General features: G+C 36.4%; 2 protein-coding genes across 5 annotated transcripts in view; one reads left to right on the top strand and one right to left on the bottom strand.

The window, feature by feature from the left end:
• Nucleotides 1-3,149: 3,149 nt before the first annotated feature.
• Nucleotides 3,150-6,662, top strand: cfl1l (cofilin 1 (non-muscle), like). Its single transcript, XM_022685257.2, has 4 exons — nucleotides 3,150-3,433; nucleotides 4,616-4,914; nucleotides 5,722-5,798; nucleotides 5,939-6,662. Exons 1-4 carry the CDS (start codon nucleotides 3,431-3,433, stop codon nucleotides 6,049-6,051), a joined length of 492 nt encoding a protein of 163 aa, XP_022540978.1. The 5' UTR covers nucleotides 3,150-3,430; the 3' UTR covers nucleotides 6,052-6,662.
• Nucleotides 6,663-7,810: 1,148 nt separating this feature from the next.
• Nucleotides 7,811-17,524, bottom strand: part of LOC103024402 (ribosome-binding protein 1) — a 42,875-nt gene continuing 33,161 nt past the window's right edge. For 2 of the 4 annotated variants that reach the window (XM_022685258.2, XM_022685260.2), the window contains exons 18-26: nucleotides 16,984-17,073; nucleotides 16,788-16,880; nucleotides 15,902-15,973; nucleotides 14,309-14,392; nucleotides 13,518-13,598; nucleotides 10,077-10,160; nucleotides 9,657-9,752; nucleotides 8,975-9,118; nucleotides 7,811-8,344 (exon numbers count right to left, since the gene is read on the bottom strand). In XM_022685258.2, coding sequence (XP_022540979.2) covers nucleotides 8,306-8,344; nucleotides 8,975-9,118; nucleotides 9,657-9,752; nucleotides 10,077-10,160; nucleotides 13,518-13,598; nucleotides 14,309-14,392; nucleotides 15,902-15,973; nucleotides 16,788-16,880; nucleotides 16,984-17,073 — 783 coding nt within the window. In that variant the 3' untranslated portion in view covers nucleotides 7,811-8,305. The remainder of the gene's footprint in view (nucleotides 8,345-8,974; nucleotides 9,119-9,656; nucleotides 9,753-10,076; nucleotides 10,161-13,517; nucleotides 13,599-14,308; nucleotides 14,393-15,901; nucleotides 15,974-16,787; nucleotides 16,881-16,983; nucleotides 17,074-17,524) is intronic. The other 2 variants (XM_022685262.2, XM_022685261.2) reach the window with 2 other exon arrangements.

Below are 17,524 nucleotides of genomic sequence, written 5' to 3'. Positions count from 1 at the left end.
AATAAAAGTTTTAATAAAATACTACCATGCAGAACACAGAACACTAATGTTATATAATATAAAATACTATAATATGAGTATAGAAGTAGGAACTTTAAGCCAAAAAAACGTATACACTACACACACACACACATATTACTCAGGATCTGAAGTACAGCACTGATGCACTTCCTCCTGCATCACTCAGACACATGATACTACAGCGCCACCTGCTGTTTCCAAACTATATTCTATCTACCTTTAAACAATTCTATCTATCTATCTATCTATCTATCTATCTATCTATCTATCTATCTATCTATCTATCTATCTATCTATCTATCTATCTATCTATCTATCTATCTATCTACTGCTAATAATAATTTAAATAAGAATAAAATATAATATAGTAATATAAAGATCTATAATATAGATCAATAGACATAATATAAATAGGGAAATAGCTGCAACATCTCATCAGTTGTGTGCAGTGTTTAAGTTTTTTCTTCTTTTTATGATTTTCCTGTCTGTATCCAGGGCCAGTGGGTGATCACCTGTTTCAGTGCTTCAGTTCAGGGGTCATGCATTTAGCATTTAGCATGTTTAGCATAGCCTTGCTGTACTTATTTCTCGTAATATTCTCAGAATGTTTCAAAAATAAAGTCATAATGTTATGAGAATAAACTTGTAATATTCTCTGAATATTTCTCATAATGTTCTTAGAAATATATTTGCAATATTACGAGAATAAACTTGTAATTGGGATCGGCGAAAACTCAGAAGTCAATTTATGTGGTAATTGACTATTTCCCTTAGCTCAAAAACACGCTCACAGTGCATGAATCATTTAAAAACCAGTTTAGCTGGAAGCACAAACTGAGGGGGGAAAAGGAAATTGTTAGCTAGCAAAATGCTAACAATTTCCTTAGGTTTTCTAAAGAACCATTTAAATCAGCTTAGGGTCAGTTTCCAAGATTTTTTATAGTATTAATCCTTGTGTTGGACTGTGCAGCATTCTGAATGGAGATTTTCCACTGAAAGAGAAACACAGTCTGTGACTGGGTTTAATCCCTGTCTGTGATTCTGAGCCGGGGCTGAATATGGTGATGTATCACAGACAGGCCGCTGACGGTGATGACGCCGGTGTGAGTGTGCAGGGCGGCATTTAAGGAATTTACTGCTGAAACTGAACTGGAAATAATGACTGTTTTCATGATGAAGTAAATACAGACTGGCATCCCATAATTATACCCCTGACCTTTGTGTGTCAGCTCCATGCGTCTACAGCGAGTTCCCGTCTAACGTTAAAAGGTTAAAAGTTAAAAAGTTAAAAGACGAGACAATGCTAACATGTAGGTTTAGCTAAGTTTGTTTTCACTCTCTAAATAAATGTGTAAAAGTACTGGTTTCAACAGTACTAAAAAGTATAAAAGTAAAAGTAATGTAACAGGAAAAAAATAAAGCCATTAAGAATAAAAGCTTAGGCCACGCCCACAGAGTACTAATGTCCCAACCCCCCCCCCCCCAAAAAAAAAAAAAAAAAAAAACACTTTTTTCTAAAAGCCATGATGACTATAATGTTAAAATATTAAAATTGATAATAATGTTGATAATATAATTTGGGATTTTGCACTAGACTGTTCTCTAGTGTTTCAGCTGCATACATACCCCATTGTAAATTAATGTATTCTATTTTATTTAGTAGAATGTAAATATATTAAAGAAGCTTAGTTGGACTGGTGTGAGTCTCTGTATAAACCAATAGGGTGTCGGAATGGTATATGTTTATACTTCTTTACATCCAATCACAATCAGATTCACTCTATCTGGATGGAGAGATTTATCTGGATAGGGGTTTTATTGAACGATGAGAAGCCATAATGAAATCAAGCTAAAATGAATTAAGAGTAATGAGGCTGTTTTTATTAAAATGTAAGGAGTAGAAAGTTCAGATAATTGTGTTAATATGGCAAAAAAAAAATTACTCCAGTAAAGTATAAATAACCTACATTTCTACTGTTTCTAAGTAAGGTAACAATGTATTTGTACTGCATTACTTGACACCCCTTCCCAATACTGAACCCCTTCCTCACTGAAGTGGTAAAATCAGAACTGAAAATGTTGTTCACACTAACACACAAATGACACATCTGTTTCAGATATGACTTAAAAAATTTGATTTGGGCTGTTTTTACCCGCTGTGTAAACCAGCAGTTTACAGTACAAGTTTATGGAAAGGAAGGTTTGATTTATTAATAAAATAAATAAATGTATCTTTAGATGTTGAGTGTCTCTTTATGATGTTCAACTCTGAATCCCGAAGCCGTTTAACAGGATTTAACAGAACATTTCCGCTGTTTTTTTTTTTTTTATGGGTCCCACCAACCACCTTCACCTCGGGACGCATGAGGAGGAAAGCCAAGCGCACATTCCCAAAACCTGTCCCAGCATGCCTCACTGCACATTCCACACCTTAAACACCAGCACCCAACTTATCTCTTATATTCAGGTTAATGAATATAATCAAGAGGAAGATGGATGATCACAAGCCATCAAACCACCAAACTGAACTGCTTGAATTTTTGCACCAGGAGTAAAGCAGCATAAAGTTATCCAAAAGCAGTGTGCAAGACTGGTGGAGGAGAACATGATGCCAAGATGCATGAAAACCAGTGTTATTCCACCAAATATTGATTTCTGAACTCTTAAAGCTGTATGAAAATGCAAATAAATGCTCTAAATGAGAATATTTTTATTTGGAATTTGGGAGAAATGTTGTCTGTAGGTTTTAGAATAAAACAACCATGTTTCTTTAATTCAAACATAAACCTATAAATAGCAAAATAAGAGAAATTGATTCAGAAACTGAAGCTATTTTCCAGCGCTGTATATATATATATATATAAAAATATAAAAAATATGACTATTTATTATTGCACCTTTGTTGTCCTTCAAAGATGACTATTTTGCATATGATCACACTCCTACTTCCTTACCTGTCTCTCAAATTTCTCTCCCTCTTGCCTAATAAGGATCTATTGGAGTTTCTCCTAAAAACCCTGCCTGAGCTCACTTTTCCATATATGGGAGGTGTTGTCTGTCTCAGCCTCTCATTGGCTCTGACTCACCTGAGCCTTTATCACCTGTAAACAGGTAAGTTACATTACGCTAAACTTTACATTCGTTCTTATCTCAGACGCTGTATATAACAGGCCAGGTGGGGAAATCAGTGTTAATCTAGGGAAATAAACTCATTCTGAAGATACAGAAGCAGAAACTTGACCTCAGGCGATCTCCGGCGAGGCCAGGTACGCTGAGAGCACCGGGAGGAGGTGTGTTCAATTCTCCTCCTGTCTTTACACCTCCACCTTATCCTCGCTCTGTCCCCTCTCTCCTCCACCCAGCACTGCAGCTCTTACCTGCCCTCCGACCGAAGAAGCGAAGTTAAATCATGGTGAGTGATCCGTCCTGTCTGATCTGAGATAATCTAATCTAGAGTCTCATTTTTATTTGTTGTCTTCTGCTAATGTTTTTAAAATTTATTTATTTAATGCTGGTTATGATGCTGCTTTATAAAATCTATACTGCTGTATGTGTGTTAGGTATCCACAACTTGACTGTATTATGATAATAAAAAAGAGTAAATACATAAACAAAATCAGCTTAAGACATAAAATAACCATATTTCCCGCGTTTTCCTCATGAATCTTATATCTGCACTGAGATAATCTGTAATAGTAAGATATAAAATAACTCTGAGCGGTTCTAAAGCGGCACTGACTCTTCACCTGGACCTGGTGGGAGGTGTGCCGACCAGTACTGACTTGTTTTCAGTAGAAAGGAATGTGGAAAACTGGGAGTAAACCTGAGGAGTGCTAAACGAATTAGATTTATTCTAGAGACTGAAATAATGTAAAAATACATATTTCTACTCGTTTAATGCACGTTTTAATAACCTGACGGCCTAAGAACCTAAAACAGGCCTTTGAACGCCCAATGATTATAATTATGATGATGATAATGATCTTGTAAACTCATTGTTTTACACTTGTTTCTAAACTTTTGAGGGTTTTCTATTTCTTTGCTCCTGTATTATTGAAATGTTTTTGTCTCTGGTCTATTCAAATGTAAATGAACTCAATTACCTAGAAAATTTGTTATGTTTTAACTCAAATATACAGTTTTATTTGAGTTTATTTGAAGGAAGTTGTTCTGCAGTAATCAGATTATCAGATTATGAAGTGCAATAAATGCATTGATCGGGTTACTGACAAACTTTGATGTTCTGCAGTAATCAGATCATCAGATTATGAGGTGCAATAAATGCATTGATTGGATTACAGATACACTTTGATTTTCAGAAGTAATCAGATTATCAGATTATGAAGTGCAATAAATACATTAATCAGATTACCGATATACTTCGATGTTCGGCAGTAATCCGATTATGTAATTAATGTAAACACAGTGTTAAATTTATTCAGGACTCGTAATCTAAAGAGTGAAGTTCTCCTCTCACAGAATCAAAACAGAAAATGTATATAATTGAATGTAGAAATAAATAAATTAATTAAAAGTTAAAACGATACATTTTTAGTGAATTCTCATGTTGCTCTGGTTTCTTGTTCTCCTCCAGGCCTCTGGAGTAGCTATCAGCGATGAGGTGGTGGAGCACTACACTAAGATCCGAGTGCGTTATCAGGGCAGCGAGGAGAAAGAGCGCTTTAAGATAGTGATCATGCGCATGAGCGAAGACCAGAAGAGCATCATCGTGGATCACGAGTCCTCGCTGAAGGTCAAAGACGTGGAGAAAGAGGATAACGTCTTCAAGAAGATCCTCAGCACTCTGCCCGAAAAAGACTGTCGCTATGCCCTGTACGACTGCACCTACGAGACCAAGGAGAGCCTGAAGGAGGACCTGGTCTTCATTATGTGGTACAGAGCCAGTCACAGAGCCAATCACAGAAGCATTTAAATAGACAGTTACAGAGCCAATCACAGAGCCAGTAACAGAGCCAATCAAAGAGCCATTTAAATAGACAGTTATAAAGCCAGTTACTGAGCCAGTTATAGAGCCGATCACAGAGCCAATTACTGAGCCAGTTACAGAGCCAGTTATAGAGCCAGTTACTGAGCCAGTTACAGAGCCAATCACAGAGCCAGTTACAGAGCCAATCACACAGTCAGTCACAGAGACAGTCACAAAGCCAGTTACAGATCCAGTAACAGAGCCAGTTATAGAGCTAGTCACAGAGCCAGTCACAGAGCCAGTTACAGAGCCAGTTATAGAACTAGTCACAGAGCCAGTTACTGAGCCAGTTACAGAGAGAGTCATAGAGCCAGTTACAGAGCCAGTTATAGACCCAGTCACACAGTCAGTCACAAAGCCAGTCACAGAGCCAGTAACAGAGCCAGTTATAGAGCCAGTCACAGAGCCAATCACAGAGCCAGTTATAGATCCAGTCATAGAGCCAGTCCATGATGGTAAAAGTCAAACAATAATTTCACTAATATTAAAGTTAACCAATGCTAGACTAATCAATTTATCTTAAAATTACCTCTTTGACCTTTTCTTGCCAAGAAGCCAGTTTTTAGCTTACGTTTTCTGTCATGTCCAACAAAATGATGTTTTTAGAAAAGAAAGGTTTTATTGACAGGCTATTTTTTCACTATTTTTCCTATTTTATTTATTTTTTAATTTTGTATTGACTATGTATTAATTTGATTGGTTTGATTGTGAAGGGCTCCTGAAGACGCACCCCTGAAGAGTAAAATGGTTTATGCCAGTTCGAAAGGCGCTCTCAGGTCTAAACTCCCAGGTGGGTTATAACGATTTATAACATTTAGAATGATGTTTATAACGATGGTTTTTATGATCTGCATGTGTTGCACTGTTTAAATGAATGTTTGGTTGGGGACTAATCTGATTTAAGGTCTGATCTGATCTGATGTTCTGCAGGTCTGAAGTTTGAGTGGCAGGTGAACGACCCGGCGGATAAAGAATTATCAGCACTGGTGGAGAAGCTGGGTGGGCGAGGTGTAGTAAAATCTCTAGAGGGAAAAAGTCTCTAAAACCTGGAATCGGACTGATAAACCGAACTCCACTTCACATTTAATTGGACTTATTGGTTTTACAGATGCAATTATTGCTAATGCTGATATAAAACATTTAGAGATACAGTTTATAAAGATTTTTTTTCCATCAGAAATGAGCTATTTAGGCCCTTTCACCAAGAATAACATTTTATTAACCAAAAAATGAATGTGATTTTTAACAAAGTGCAAAGTCTTCTTAGCGATGAAAGCTACAGCTCACGCAACAGAGCTCTCTGATTGGCCAGCCTGGTCAAACAACTCAGTTCTCAGTTGGACTCATTAGACAACATTACTATGTGGTTCATAGTAATCTTTTAATCTTAATCTTTTTTGGTGTGAAAGAATCTGACTCAGACTCCGTTTTAAAGGGACTTAACTCAGGAATTCACCTGATAATGCCGTTTATTAACCAACCTTACACTGACCTTCCATTCTGACTCCACTGGATAAAGAGCACTTCAGATTTTCCTTATTTTTTCTACAGAAAACTGAAAATTATTTGGTCAAAAAAGAAACGTTTTTGGATTTGTTCTTGCTATAGTGATTTATTGATAGTTGTGTTCTCAATAAAAGATCATACAACAGTACTCGCAGTACTCCACTGTTTTATTTTATGTATAAGAATAAACTGTCACTGTCCAATGAAAAAACACCTCCATAATCTCCAAAACAGCAACTGTAGAGGAAGGAAATAGATAACCATCTTAACTTCCTTAAATTTGACAGCTGAAGCCGGGCAGCGACGCCGTCTCGTCAGATGGGAGCTAACAGTACTAGGAACAGCATGCAGTTCATTCCTGTGTTATTTGTGCGAATATCACATCAGTGTTTATATACTTTACCCAGTAATTCAGAGCTAAGAAACAAATGGTTAGAATTAGTCTGTAGAGGAAAAACACCACCAGCCAAGTACAACTGAGATAGGTAGGTGTTTAGAAGTTTAGAATAGTTCTGTTTACACTAGTTAAAAGCAAAAATCCACCCCAGGGTTTTTTTTTTCCAACTGCCCAGGCGGCTCTGCTGCGGTTCGGCCAACAAAACCCTGGGTTGGATTTTTTACTTTCTGGACCTGGACTACCCACCTCTGTGTGTAAGTAACTATAGGTTTACATAGGATCTCCGGTGGATTTTGTCAGAGGTTTTACAGAGACTATAAGACTAGGTCAGTGGCTGAACTGCACTTAGCAGGGCATTATTACACATGTTGTAAAGTAACATATAACATTGCAAAGACTGTTATTAGTGTAAAAATGTCTTTATTTTAAATCGTTTCTAACTGTTGTTCGTCTCACTGCTTCCTGGTGTTGCAGTGCGGTTAGCTAATTACTCCTCCACCGGACTAAAGCAGTGTTATACCGGATCACCGTTTTTTTTTCCACAAAAACCATCTCACTTGGCATTCATTCATACTAGAGATACAACTAAACATTTTAAAATGAATGAAAAACGACGGAATGAGATCGGTAGAAAAAAAGGAGCAATTTTTGGGGTTACTGGAAGTGATACAGCAGGAATTTCAGTTTATACAAAATCAGTGTGACTACAAAGGTTAAAATCATGCGTTATGAGTCTTCTAGTGTAAGGTTCGCATATGGTAACATTACATGAGCATATAATCAAACACTTCAGCGTTATTTTCAGTCATTATTCATTTAGAAACCCTGAAAACAGCTTTCAACACTTTTACTACAGTAAAAAATATGCTAAATGGTGATTAAATGTGAATACATTCACACAGATTCACAAGTCTTTTTATTTAAAGTAACATATGCCATTTTATTTATTCTTTATCAAATGTATACAGGGGTATCTGAGCCAGCTACAGAGGGCACGCTCGCTCAGGGTTGTATCCCTACCATAAAAAAAGTTATGTTTTTTCTAAAATGATAAAAAAAAAAGAGTAATTGCACTAGCTGATGTGCATGTAATGCACACCCAGTTTCCCTTTTAACGCTGAAGGAGGGGCAGGAGAGGATTTATAAGGAAATATAAGGCAGTTCAGGAATAGTTTCTGACACAGTCAGAGGAGATCTGATGGAATGTTCTTTATATTCTTTTCCTCAGAGTAAAAATGGTTCCAGCAAACATTCGAAATAAAATTACTTTAAAAATAAAAGATTTTGGGTGCAATTGTAGTCATTTACTACAGTACATTAAAAAAAAAAATACTCAGGAATGCAACATTTTGGTCATCTTAAGGCGGTTTTGGTTAACTGTAGTGTTCTCCAGCTCAGACAGAGGTACCATCCTTCGCTTCTGTGTCTTCATCCTATAGAGAGACACAATCAGATAGAAAACAATGTTAAAATGCCACTAGTCACCAGAGACCAGAGGTGGAGCCAGACTTGCCAACTTCGAAAAATATGACAAAATAATATCATTGCCTACTTACTTATTATATTTATTTATCTGTAATTTCAGTTCGTTTTAGTTTTTTCTTTTAATTACCGTTTTTATTGGTTTCAGTTAAGGAGAACTTTCACTTTCAGTTTTCCTTATTTCTTTCATTTTCGTTAACAATAATACTTGGTTACTTAGCTATATGGTGATTTTTATGCCATAGCTTTATAAAGCAAAAATAGTATTAAAAAACAGATGACTACCTCACAGACTATTTCCTGGAGACCCGGCCCGAGGAAAGTGGGGAAATCTCAGGTCGGGTCAAAGTATCCTGCTATTTAAAGAATGGAAAATTACTAACAATAATAATATAGTTCTGCATACTAGAGTTTAGATTGTCTACCCGAACCCGAGCCTGAACCCGAGCCCAAGCCTGAACGAGAGCCTGACTGACTCAATGCCCGAATTCTCTCCGCTTTCCTGGAGCGCTGTTGGGTTCGGCTGAAGAAAATGGTCTGTGACGCGAAGTAGAACTATGTTTAACTATGTATGATAATACCTTTTCTTGGAGTTTATCCTGAAGGATCCTGACCAGTTCCTTCTGGTTGGCGAGCTGGTCCTGACTGGTCCTCAGCAGCTGCTGGAGTTTAGTGGCTGCCTGGCCCAAATCTTTGGTCAACTTCCTCTCCTTCTCCAGACGCTCCTGCAGAAAGATCAGCAGTATGATATAAATGAAATAAACTAGCGTTGTTAAATACTATCTTTACTATTTATGCCAGATTTACACTACATGATTTTAAAATTTGGGTATTCGGGGAAAGATGCCCGCTAATTGATCACTAGCGAGTCGCTTGCACCCAGCAAATATTTCACATGCCTAATATCTGTCAAGAGCCATTGGGTACCTACAGACCGTGAAATCATGGAAAAAAGAGGGAGAAAAATAGTAACTAATCATGCATCAGAGCTCTGAGGATAAAAGCTTTATAACTGGAGTTTAAAACCTTAAACGCATCATGTTTGTGGTACCTAAACATTTGATATAGTTTTGTGTGGGGATATAAGTACATATTTAATTTATAAACTCTGATTTTACTAAGCTACTTCTTATGAAGCCATTTATTTTGTTCTCACTTTAAGTGCGTATTCTCCTCTATAGAGATTCTCTGGCATGGCATCGCTAGTTCTTTTTTTGTTTCTTAGTTTTTGTGTGTTACTGGAGAGCAAGTACAATAACATACCTTAAGTTCAGCTACATCTTCTGTAGCTGATGGTGTTTCTCCAACTGCTTTCAGCTGATCAACCTGAAGCTGCAGTTCAGCAACTGTTCTGTGAGCCTGAGATCAATAGAGGAGGAGATGAATGAGGAGGTGAAGATGGTTTAAAACAAAGCATCACTATTATATTACTTACTTTAAGTCGTGGGACAGCAGTATGTAAACTCATTATGAAGTGTTAGCTCAGGAGGACCGTATACATTGTGAGGTGTTATCTTGTGAGTGAGGCTGAACACTGCCCAGCATAAGGCCAGGTGAATTATGGGAGTTGGAGTGAGGTCCGAGTATAAGCATTCTTTAGCTTTAAATGGCACTATGGCCATTATAGAGTCACTATAGAGACACTATACGAGTTCCTATTGTTAGCATCATGCTAGTGCATACCTGCTCTACCTCTTCAGAAAGCTGCAGCTTCAGAGCCTGCTCTGCCTGCAGCGTCTGCACTGTCTGCTCCAGCTTCACCTGAACCTGAACAAACCACCATTACAAACATCATAAAAACATCACAACACAGCATAAAGTCCACTTTAAAGACAGGGAGGACAGATTCTTTACAGGCACACAGATGGACGAACACAGAGGACACAAATAAGCGTTATCTCTGTTAGTGCGCGTTCCATTCCAAAACACCATTAAAAAAGAGACACATCACAAAAACATAAGAAAGAAATACATTAATCAAGCAGAATATTACGACCACCTCCTTATTTTCTACACCCATTATCCATATTTTTAGCTCCGCTGATCGTATAGGACATTTTGTAGTTCTGTATTACAGACTGTAGTCCTTCTGTATAGTTTTTGGATATAGTTGTAACATTAGGTCACAACAGTAGTGATTTACTGATGGTTATGTTTTATTTGTTTTATTTTATGTATAAAAATAATTTGTCCCCGTCCAATGAACAACATGTATCTTCAAAAAAAAACAGCATCTTAAGAGGAGAGAGATAAAATCATCTTAATTTTTTTAATGGAAGTGAAAAAAAAATGATTTTAGGTACTTTTGGAGAATTTCTATTGGTCCACTCATCAAGAAAATTTAATACAGTGTAAGGTACAGTTTTTGTTCGAATGTTGTGTTAAATATTGTGTTAAAAATTGATAAAAATGTGGCGAAATTATTAAATATTCAGTTGAATAAACTTTTGGGGGTTCTGGACGCGGACTCCGTCTTGTAAATAGTGACTCTGATGGAATCTCAGTCTTTACAAAGTAAGAGTATGTTAGTGAGTGTTGTGCTGGTACAGTGAGTGGATGAGATACAGCAGTGCTGCTGGAGTTTTTAAACACCTGTGGGCGGCGACCTGTGGGCACTGCTAAAGGACTAACTAACTAAGGAGGATGAACAACACTGTAAAACTGTGCAGAAACAAACAGATTGAGCGTCCCTTTCCTTTCAGTGGAGATAAAAAAGAAACATGTTAATAGGTGTTGAAACAAGAAGGTGGTCATAATGTTATGCTTAATCGATCGGTGTAAAGACCTAAATAAAATGCTACAAACACAAAAGCCAAAGATTAGTTGCAGAAGTGTTTAAATGAACGACTGTATAAAAGCATGAAAAGCACAGTGGGTCGTCTTATTCTCAAAAGTGAAGCCACTACAGGTCTAGTGCCTCTGCTGGCTGGTTGCAGTATGATTTGTATTTAGCTCCACCCATAGCTATCTGTTTTAATGCCCCCCCCCCTCCCCAAAAAAAAACAAAAACACCTCTCCCATCTCATTTTGCTTCTGAAAACTGTCTGTCTTTCTGATTACTATGTCTGCTGCTATTTTAATAAGGAGATCGCTGATTTGTGTGTCATATCGTTATGCAGCCTGCCATCAGCAGCCAGAGTCAGAGAGAGAGCACTTTTGGCCATACACTCTTCTTTCATCATCAGTGTTTAATTCCAACAGTTTTCTGCATTAGACGGACTAAACTAAACTAAACTAAACTAAATTCACATTTATGTCATTTGAAGGCTGTCTGAGATGATTGGTCTGGGTAAAGGGATCAAAAATTACAAATGTGTAGGCGAGTCTGGCTCTACCTTGGTTGTGGTTGCAAATTTTACAACACTAGCAGGGCAAACATTTTTAACTTAATTTCTGTAGAACAGACTGAAAAAAATACAATACAAGACATACACGGCGTTCATGCTTATATACAATCATTAGTTCAAAGCAAACCAGCACCAGTTTTCCACACAAACACTTTGTGCTGAACAGTAAATAAAACAAAAAACGTTAAATTAGAAACTGAAAAGACTTTCTAATGTTATAAAAGTGAAAAAAGGTGTTTATAAAACAGTCACAGTGAGAGCACAACGGCGGCGCTGAGTGAAGCAGGAACCTGGTTAACAGAAACTATTAGAACAGTTAAACACAGAGAAAACGGCCGGGAACTCTGAGCAGCATCTGCCCATGAACAGCACTGGACACAAGGAAAACGCCTGCTTACTGCCATCACTGAGTATTACTGATTACCTGAATTATTATTCTCTGTATAGTTAAGTTTTGTTTTCATTTTATTTTGCCTATAAAATCTGCATATTATTGCTGTCCAAAGATAAAAAAAAGTATTTCAAAAACAACTAATTTAAAGGAGAGAGAAAAACCTTCTAAACTTTCAATGGAAGACAAAGTAAAAAGAGTTTATGCCAGGTCATTTTTAAGAATTTCTATTGATCCATTGGCAAAGTGTGAGGGACAATTTGTCTGTTCAAATTATGTGGTAAACTAAAAATTGACAAAAATGGAGTATTTTTGTATTTTTTTTTTTTTGGAAAGCGACGATATATACCTGCACAACAGTATAATCTATTGTTCATGCTTATTTGTCCCAACGCTAACTTTATCCTAATTAACAAAACAAATGGACACAAAAAAAAGGGCACAAGCTATGATCCTGTTAGTCCCCTAAATATATATATATATATATATAAATATATATATTTTTTAATTAATACTTTAAGGAATAATGTGTAAAGATACCCAAACAAGTATTGAAAGTCTCTAATCTAGCTACTAAAAAACATTACAAAATTGGTACCACTTTAAAATAAGACTACCTTTATAAAGGGTTTATAAATGGTTTGCAATTAGTTTATTAATGGTTACTAATTAGGTTGTAAATGCCTTAAAAATCATTAATAATCAGTTATAACACATACGTAGAAAGGGCAACAATGTCCTGTTGTTTGCCAAATAGTGAACTATATTACACAGCCATCTATATTGTTGCCCTTTCTATGCATGTGTTATAACTGATTATTAATGATTTTTAAGGCATTTACAACCTAATTAGTAACCATTAATAAACTAATTGTAAACCATTTATAAACGCTTTATAAAGGTAGTCTTATTTTAAAGTGGTACCACAAAATGTTATAAAATGTAATTCTCACAAAAAAGAGTGTGTTTTAGCTAAAAATATATATAAAAAACCATGTCAGAAAGTAACCCTTTAAAAGTATCAACAACAAAATAAATAAATAAATAAAAAAAAAGAATACAATAAAAATTTATAAAAACAGATTTCTCCCAAAAGGTTAATACATGGCATAGCTGTATGCTCTCTGGAAATCGAGCTACATCATCTTCTACTCTTTTGGCTTTTCACAATAAACCTCCAGATCCCTCAGTCTGTCATGTTCAGGCTTCAATCTAGCTGCTTATTCTGCTATCATTTCTAATATTTCCAAAAAGATTCCACCAATACAAGCAGCACTTCGCTTTAGGTGAACGTCCTTAACGCTAGACATGGAACACCCTGTATCCATTACTGCACAGTGGGCACAGCAGAGAGAACGGGGCGACCCGGTGGATCCACACCCTAACCTGGTGAGACTGTGTCTCAGGCTGGCCATTCTCCACCCCTTTCTCAGCACCATCCATCACCCGGCTCAGCTGCTGCCTGACCTGAAATAGTTAATAATGTTACTGCCCCGTTCCTGCAGTCTGCAAAAACCACAGCAGCTCCTTCCTGAGGTGAAAAACAAGTTAAAAACTGATAATAAAAGAACTGATAACATCAGAATAGAAAAGGTTAAACTTGGTTCTTTTTATTTTCAGTAAACGATTCATGTACACAATGCACCCCAGCACATACACACTCAGCATCCTGACCACCCCCCTCCAATCAACACATTACTGGAACTTTTCAAAAACTGATATGCACTCACACACCCCATACCTGCACTTCTGCTTATATTTGCACTGCTATACCCACTTTAATTCCGCATAAAACTGTGAGATTTGAGATGGGTCCTCTTTATACTGGTACTGTCATTCCATCTTTAATCCCTCTTTAATGTCTACCCTTTTTTATTATTTATAATCATATTTTGCAGTACTGCTAGTCTATTATCGCTTTATGTCTCATCAAATATATTGTACCTCATATTTTATATCACCATTATTCTAAAGTATACCAGATATGAGCTTTTAATTATATCTAGCTCTAGTAAATCCTGAAATTAAATATTTATTGCTTAGTTAAAAAGCAGCTGTGAAAGCTGTACGGTCGCCAAACTGAAATAATTAAAAAAATTATTAACAAAGCATGAAAATCTAATAAAATAGTTTGACACAAAGTAGTATGGAAGCAAATCCTCTGTAGAAACACTGACCTGTTCCAGCTCCTCCCTGTGGGAATGTGCCTCTCGCTGGGCTGACTGTAGCTGACTCTCAGATTCAGATAGAAGCTGCTTCAGCTGATGAAATAAACATTAAAAAGGTATAAGAATGATTTCAAATGAATTCTTCTTCTACACATTAATTTACATTAAAACTACTATAAATTTACAGGAGGAATAACCTCGACCCTGTGCTCGTCTGATGGTGTTTTGTGATGAACTGTGATGATATTGTCCTTAATATCCAATAGTCTTTAGCTTTAATTGCTTTAATACTACAGTTTAAATATATATATATAGTGGTGTCAGGAGAGTCTGCCAGTGGGGCTGGGTATCATTTAAAAATAATACCCAAACGATCCCTTTTTCAATACATTACATTACATTACATTACATTTGGCAGACGCTTTTGTCCAAAGCGACTTACAATAGTCAAGTACAATGTAAAATAAGTTTAAAGGTAAAACATCTTTGGATAGGGATAAAAGGAGGTCAAAGGGGAATAATAGGATAGAGGAGTGAAGGAGGGGAAGAAGGAAATGAGGTTAGAAGTAGTTAGTGTGTTAGAGGTGTTAGGAGAGTAAGTGCTCTTTGAAGAGCTCTGTCTTCAGGAGTTTCTTAAAGATAGTGAGAGATTCTCCTGATCTGGTAGTAGAAGGTAGTTAGTTAGAGGTGTTAGGAGAGTAAGTGCTCTTTGAAGAGCTCTGTCTTCAGGAGTTTATTAAAGATAGTGAGAGATTCTCCTGATCTGGTAGTGGAAGGTAGTTAGTTAGAGGTGTTAGGAGAGTAGGTGCTCTTTGAAGAGCTCTGTCTTCAGGAGTTTATTAAAGATAGTGAGAGATTCTCCTGATCTGGTAGTAGAAGGTAGTTAGTTAGAGGTGTTAGGAGAGTAAGTGCTCTTTGAAGAGCTCTGTCTTCAGGAGTTTATTAAAGATAGTGAGAGATTCTCCTGATCTGGTAGTAGAAGGTAGTTAGTTAGAGGTGTTAGGAGAGTAGGTGCTCTTTGAAGAGCTCTGTCTTCAGGAGTTTATTAAAGATAGTGAGAGATTCTCCTGATCTGGTAGTAGAAGGTAGTTAGTTAGAGGTGTTAGGAGAGTAGGTGCTCTTTGAAGAGCTCTGTCCTCAGGATTTTATTAAAGATAGTGAGAGATTCTCCTGAATACGTTTTTCTTAATTGTAGCAAAACAATTACAAAAAACGATAATTATTCTCACACAATGTATTTATTTAAAAGCCTGAATTAAGAAATTTCATTCTCATACGTGAGAGAGAGACTTCAGCAGAGTGACAGTGAAGTGTGGATGTATGTTTAGAAGTAGAATCAGACACTTCAACATGTTTCTGTGCACTAGGGCACAGTCATGTTTTTTTTTTTACCTTGTGTTGCTTGCTCTCCGTGCACACTTATATGCGTTTCATGCAAAGTATAGAAATACTGATTTTTCTTTAGATCTTTCAGTACTCGGTAGTACTGAGATATTTCAGTCGTTGCCTTTTCGGTACAGAATTTCGATACCCAGCCCTGCCAGTGTTTTAATAAACTAATACATGAGCTGCATAAACTGACAATAAACCAGAAACACTTACCTGTTCTGTGTTCTGATTCTCAGCTCTCAGAGTCTGTGCTGTATCTTCCAACACCTGCACTTTCTGCAACGACTTTTAGACAAAAAAATATTAGATGTTATTAGACTAAAATATTATTTTACAGTAGAGAAAATCGATTAATGTACAACCAAATGCATTATGGGAAAATATAACACATTATTACACATTATTTAAATTACTTTTTAAACAACAATACATAACAATACATAAAAATGTACTGTCCTTTCTTTACTACAGTAAAAGCAGAATATACAAATACAGGATTTTTCACAAATTTAGCAAATCAAAAGACAAATTACATGAGGGCAAAAGCCAAAAATATGCAATAAATATATATGCTTGTATAAAGTGAGTAAGTTTGTTTAATAACAAAGAAAAACATGTTTTTTATTTATCTAACTTTTTGGAAACTTAAAGCTTAAAATTATTATTTATAAAGAATACTTTAAAAGAGAATAAATATTACCAAATAAAAATAAAATGACTTTTCAATTTTCAAGTTATTTTTATAGTTTCTTTGATTAAAAACTGCTTACCAATTCAATCTGAGCTCACAAAAAAAGAGACAGAACAAAAAAGCCTAGTACAACTTTAATAAAGTTACAGAAAAAAACATTTTTTTCTGATAAATTCAGAATTTCTGAAATTTCTGATAATAAACACTGATTTAATTTTCTCTGGGCAGAATGAACATAAGCCTAAGATGTTTAACCAACTCTAAACCCATTCAAAATATAAAAAAGAATAATAATCAGCTACCTTGTACCCACTGATTGGGTAGTATGGCCCCTAGAGGGCCTGTAGAAAGATGCTAACTGAACGTCTTTAAAAGTACAGCTGTTTATTGATGTGTAAATGTTCTCACCCTCCTCAGCTGCTCCTCCAACTCTGAGACTTTCGCTCTCCACCCGGTTTCCTCCTCCTCTACACTCCTCTGCAGGGTTTTCAGCATCCCCTCCTGCAGCACAGCAATTCAGCTCACCTTAATCACTCCAGCTCCAGCCAGATATACTGAACTATAATAACCATCATGAATATGATGCACAGAAGATACAGCTTACCGTTTCAGCCAGAACGGTTCTGTACTGTTCACAGTCCGCCTGTAGCGTGCTCTGGCTCTCCTGAGCCTCACTCAGCCTCCCCAACAGCTCCTGATAGAAAACCACACATATTTACCCAACGGCAAACGATAAGAGCCTCCCTCCAGCAGAGGGCAGCAGTGAGCTTTAGTGAGCTTTTTTTGTTTTCACCCCTAAAAAGACCAGAACCAAGCTTTTCTAAGTCCTGCTGTCATAACCTAACTTTAAATAGTTGGAATAAAGGTGTCAGTCTGGCAAAAAGCCTTGTTAACGCAAAAAACAGAATTTATTAAGAAATACTTAGAAAGACTTAGAAAGTGTACATTTAAAGAGTCATTAAACCCTAAACCATTTTTTTCTATTAACAGCTAAAATGTGCTCCTTTGAAGTAATGAAACAAGTCCTGCTTAAAATTTATATAAACATTTCCAAACCTTTAAAAACACTTTTATTGTGTAATTCATGCCTCTGCAGCCCCTCACATGTTCAACTGTGCTATAGCTATGACGTGTCCGTGTACTTT

The sequence above is a fragment of the Astyanax mexicanus genome, chromosome 7 (assembly GCF_023375975.1).
Source record: "Astyanax mexicanus isolate ESR-SI-001 chromosome 7, AstMex3_surface, whole genome shotgun sequence".
Classification (NCBI taxonomy): domain Eukaryota; kingdom Metazoa; phylum Chordata; class Actinopteri; order Characiformes; family Acestrorhamphidae; genus Astyanax; species Astyanax mexicanus.
Note: the sequence above shows the minus strand (reverse complement) of the source record. Positions and strands in the feature narration are given on the sequence as shown.

Coding starts and splice junctions, on each gene's coding strand:
- cfl1l (XM_022685257.2), top strand. Junction 4,915..5,721: donor GACCTGGTCTTCATTATGTG/GTACAGAGCCAG, acceptor TTGATTGTGAAG/GGCTCCTGAAGACGCACCCC. Junction 5,799..5,938: donor TCTCAGGTCTAAACTCCCAG/GTGGGTTATAAC, acceptor GATGTTCTGCAG/GTCTGAAGTTTGAGTGGCAG.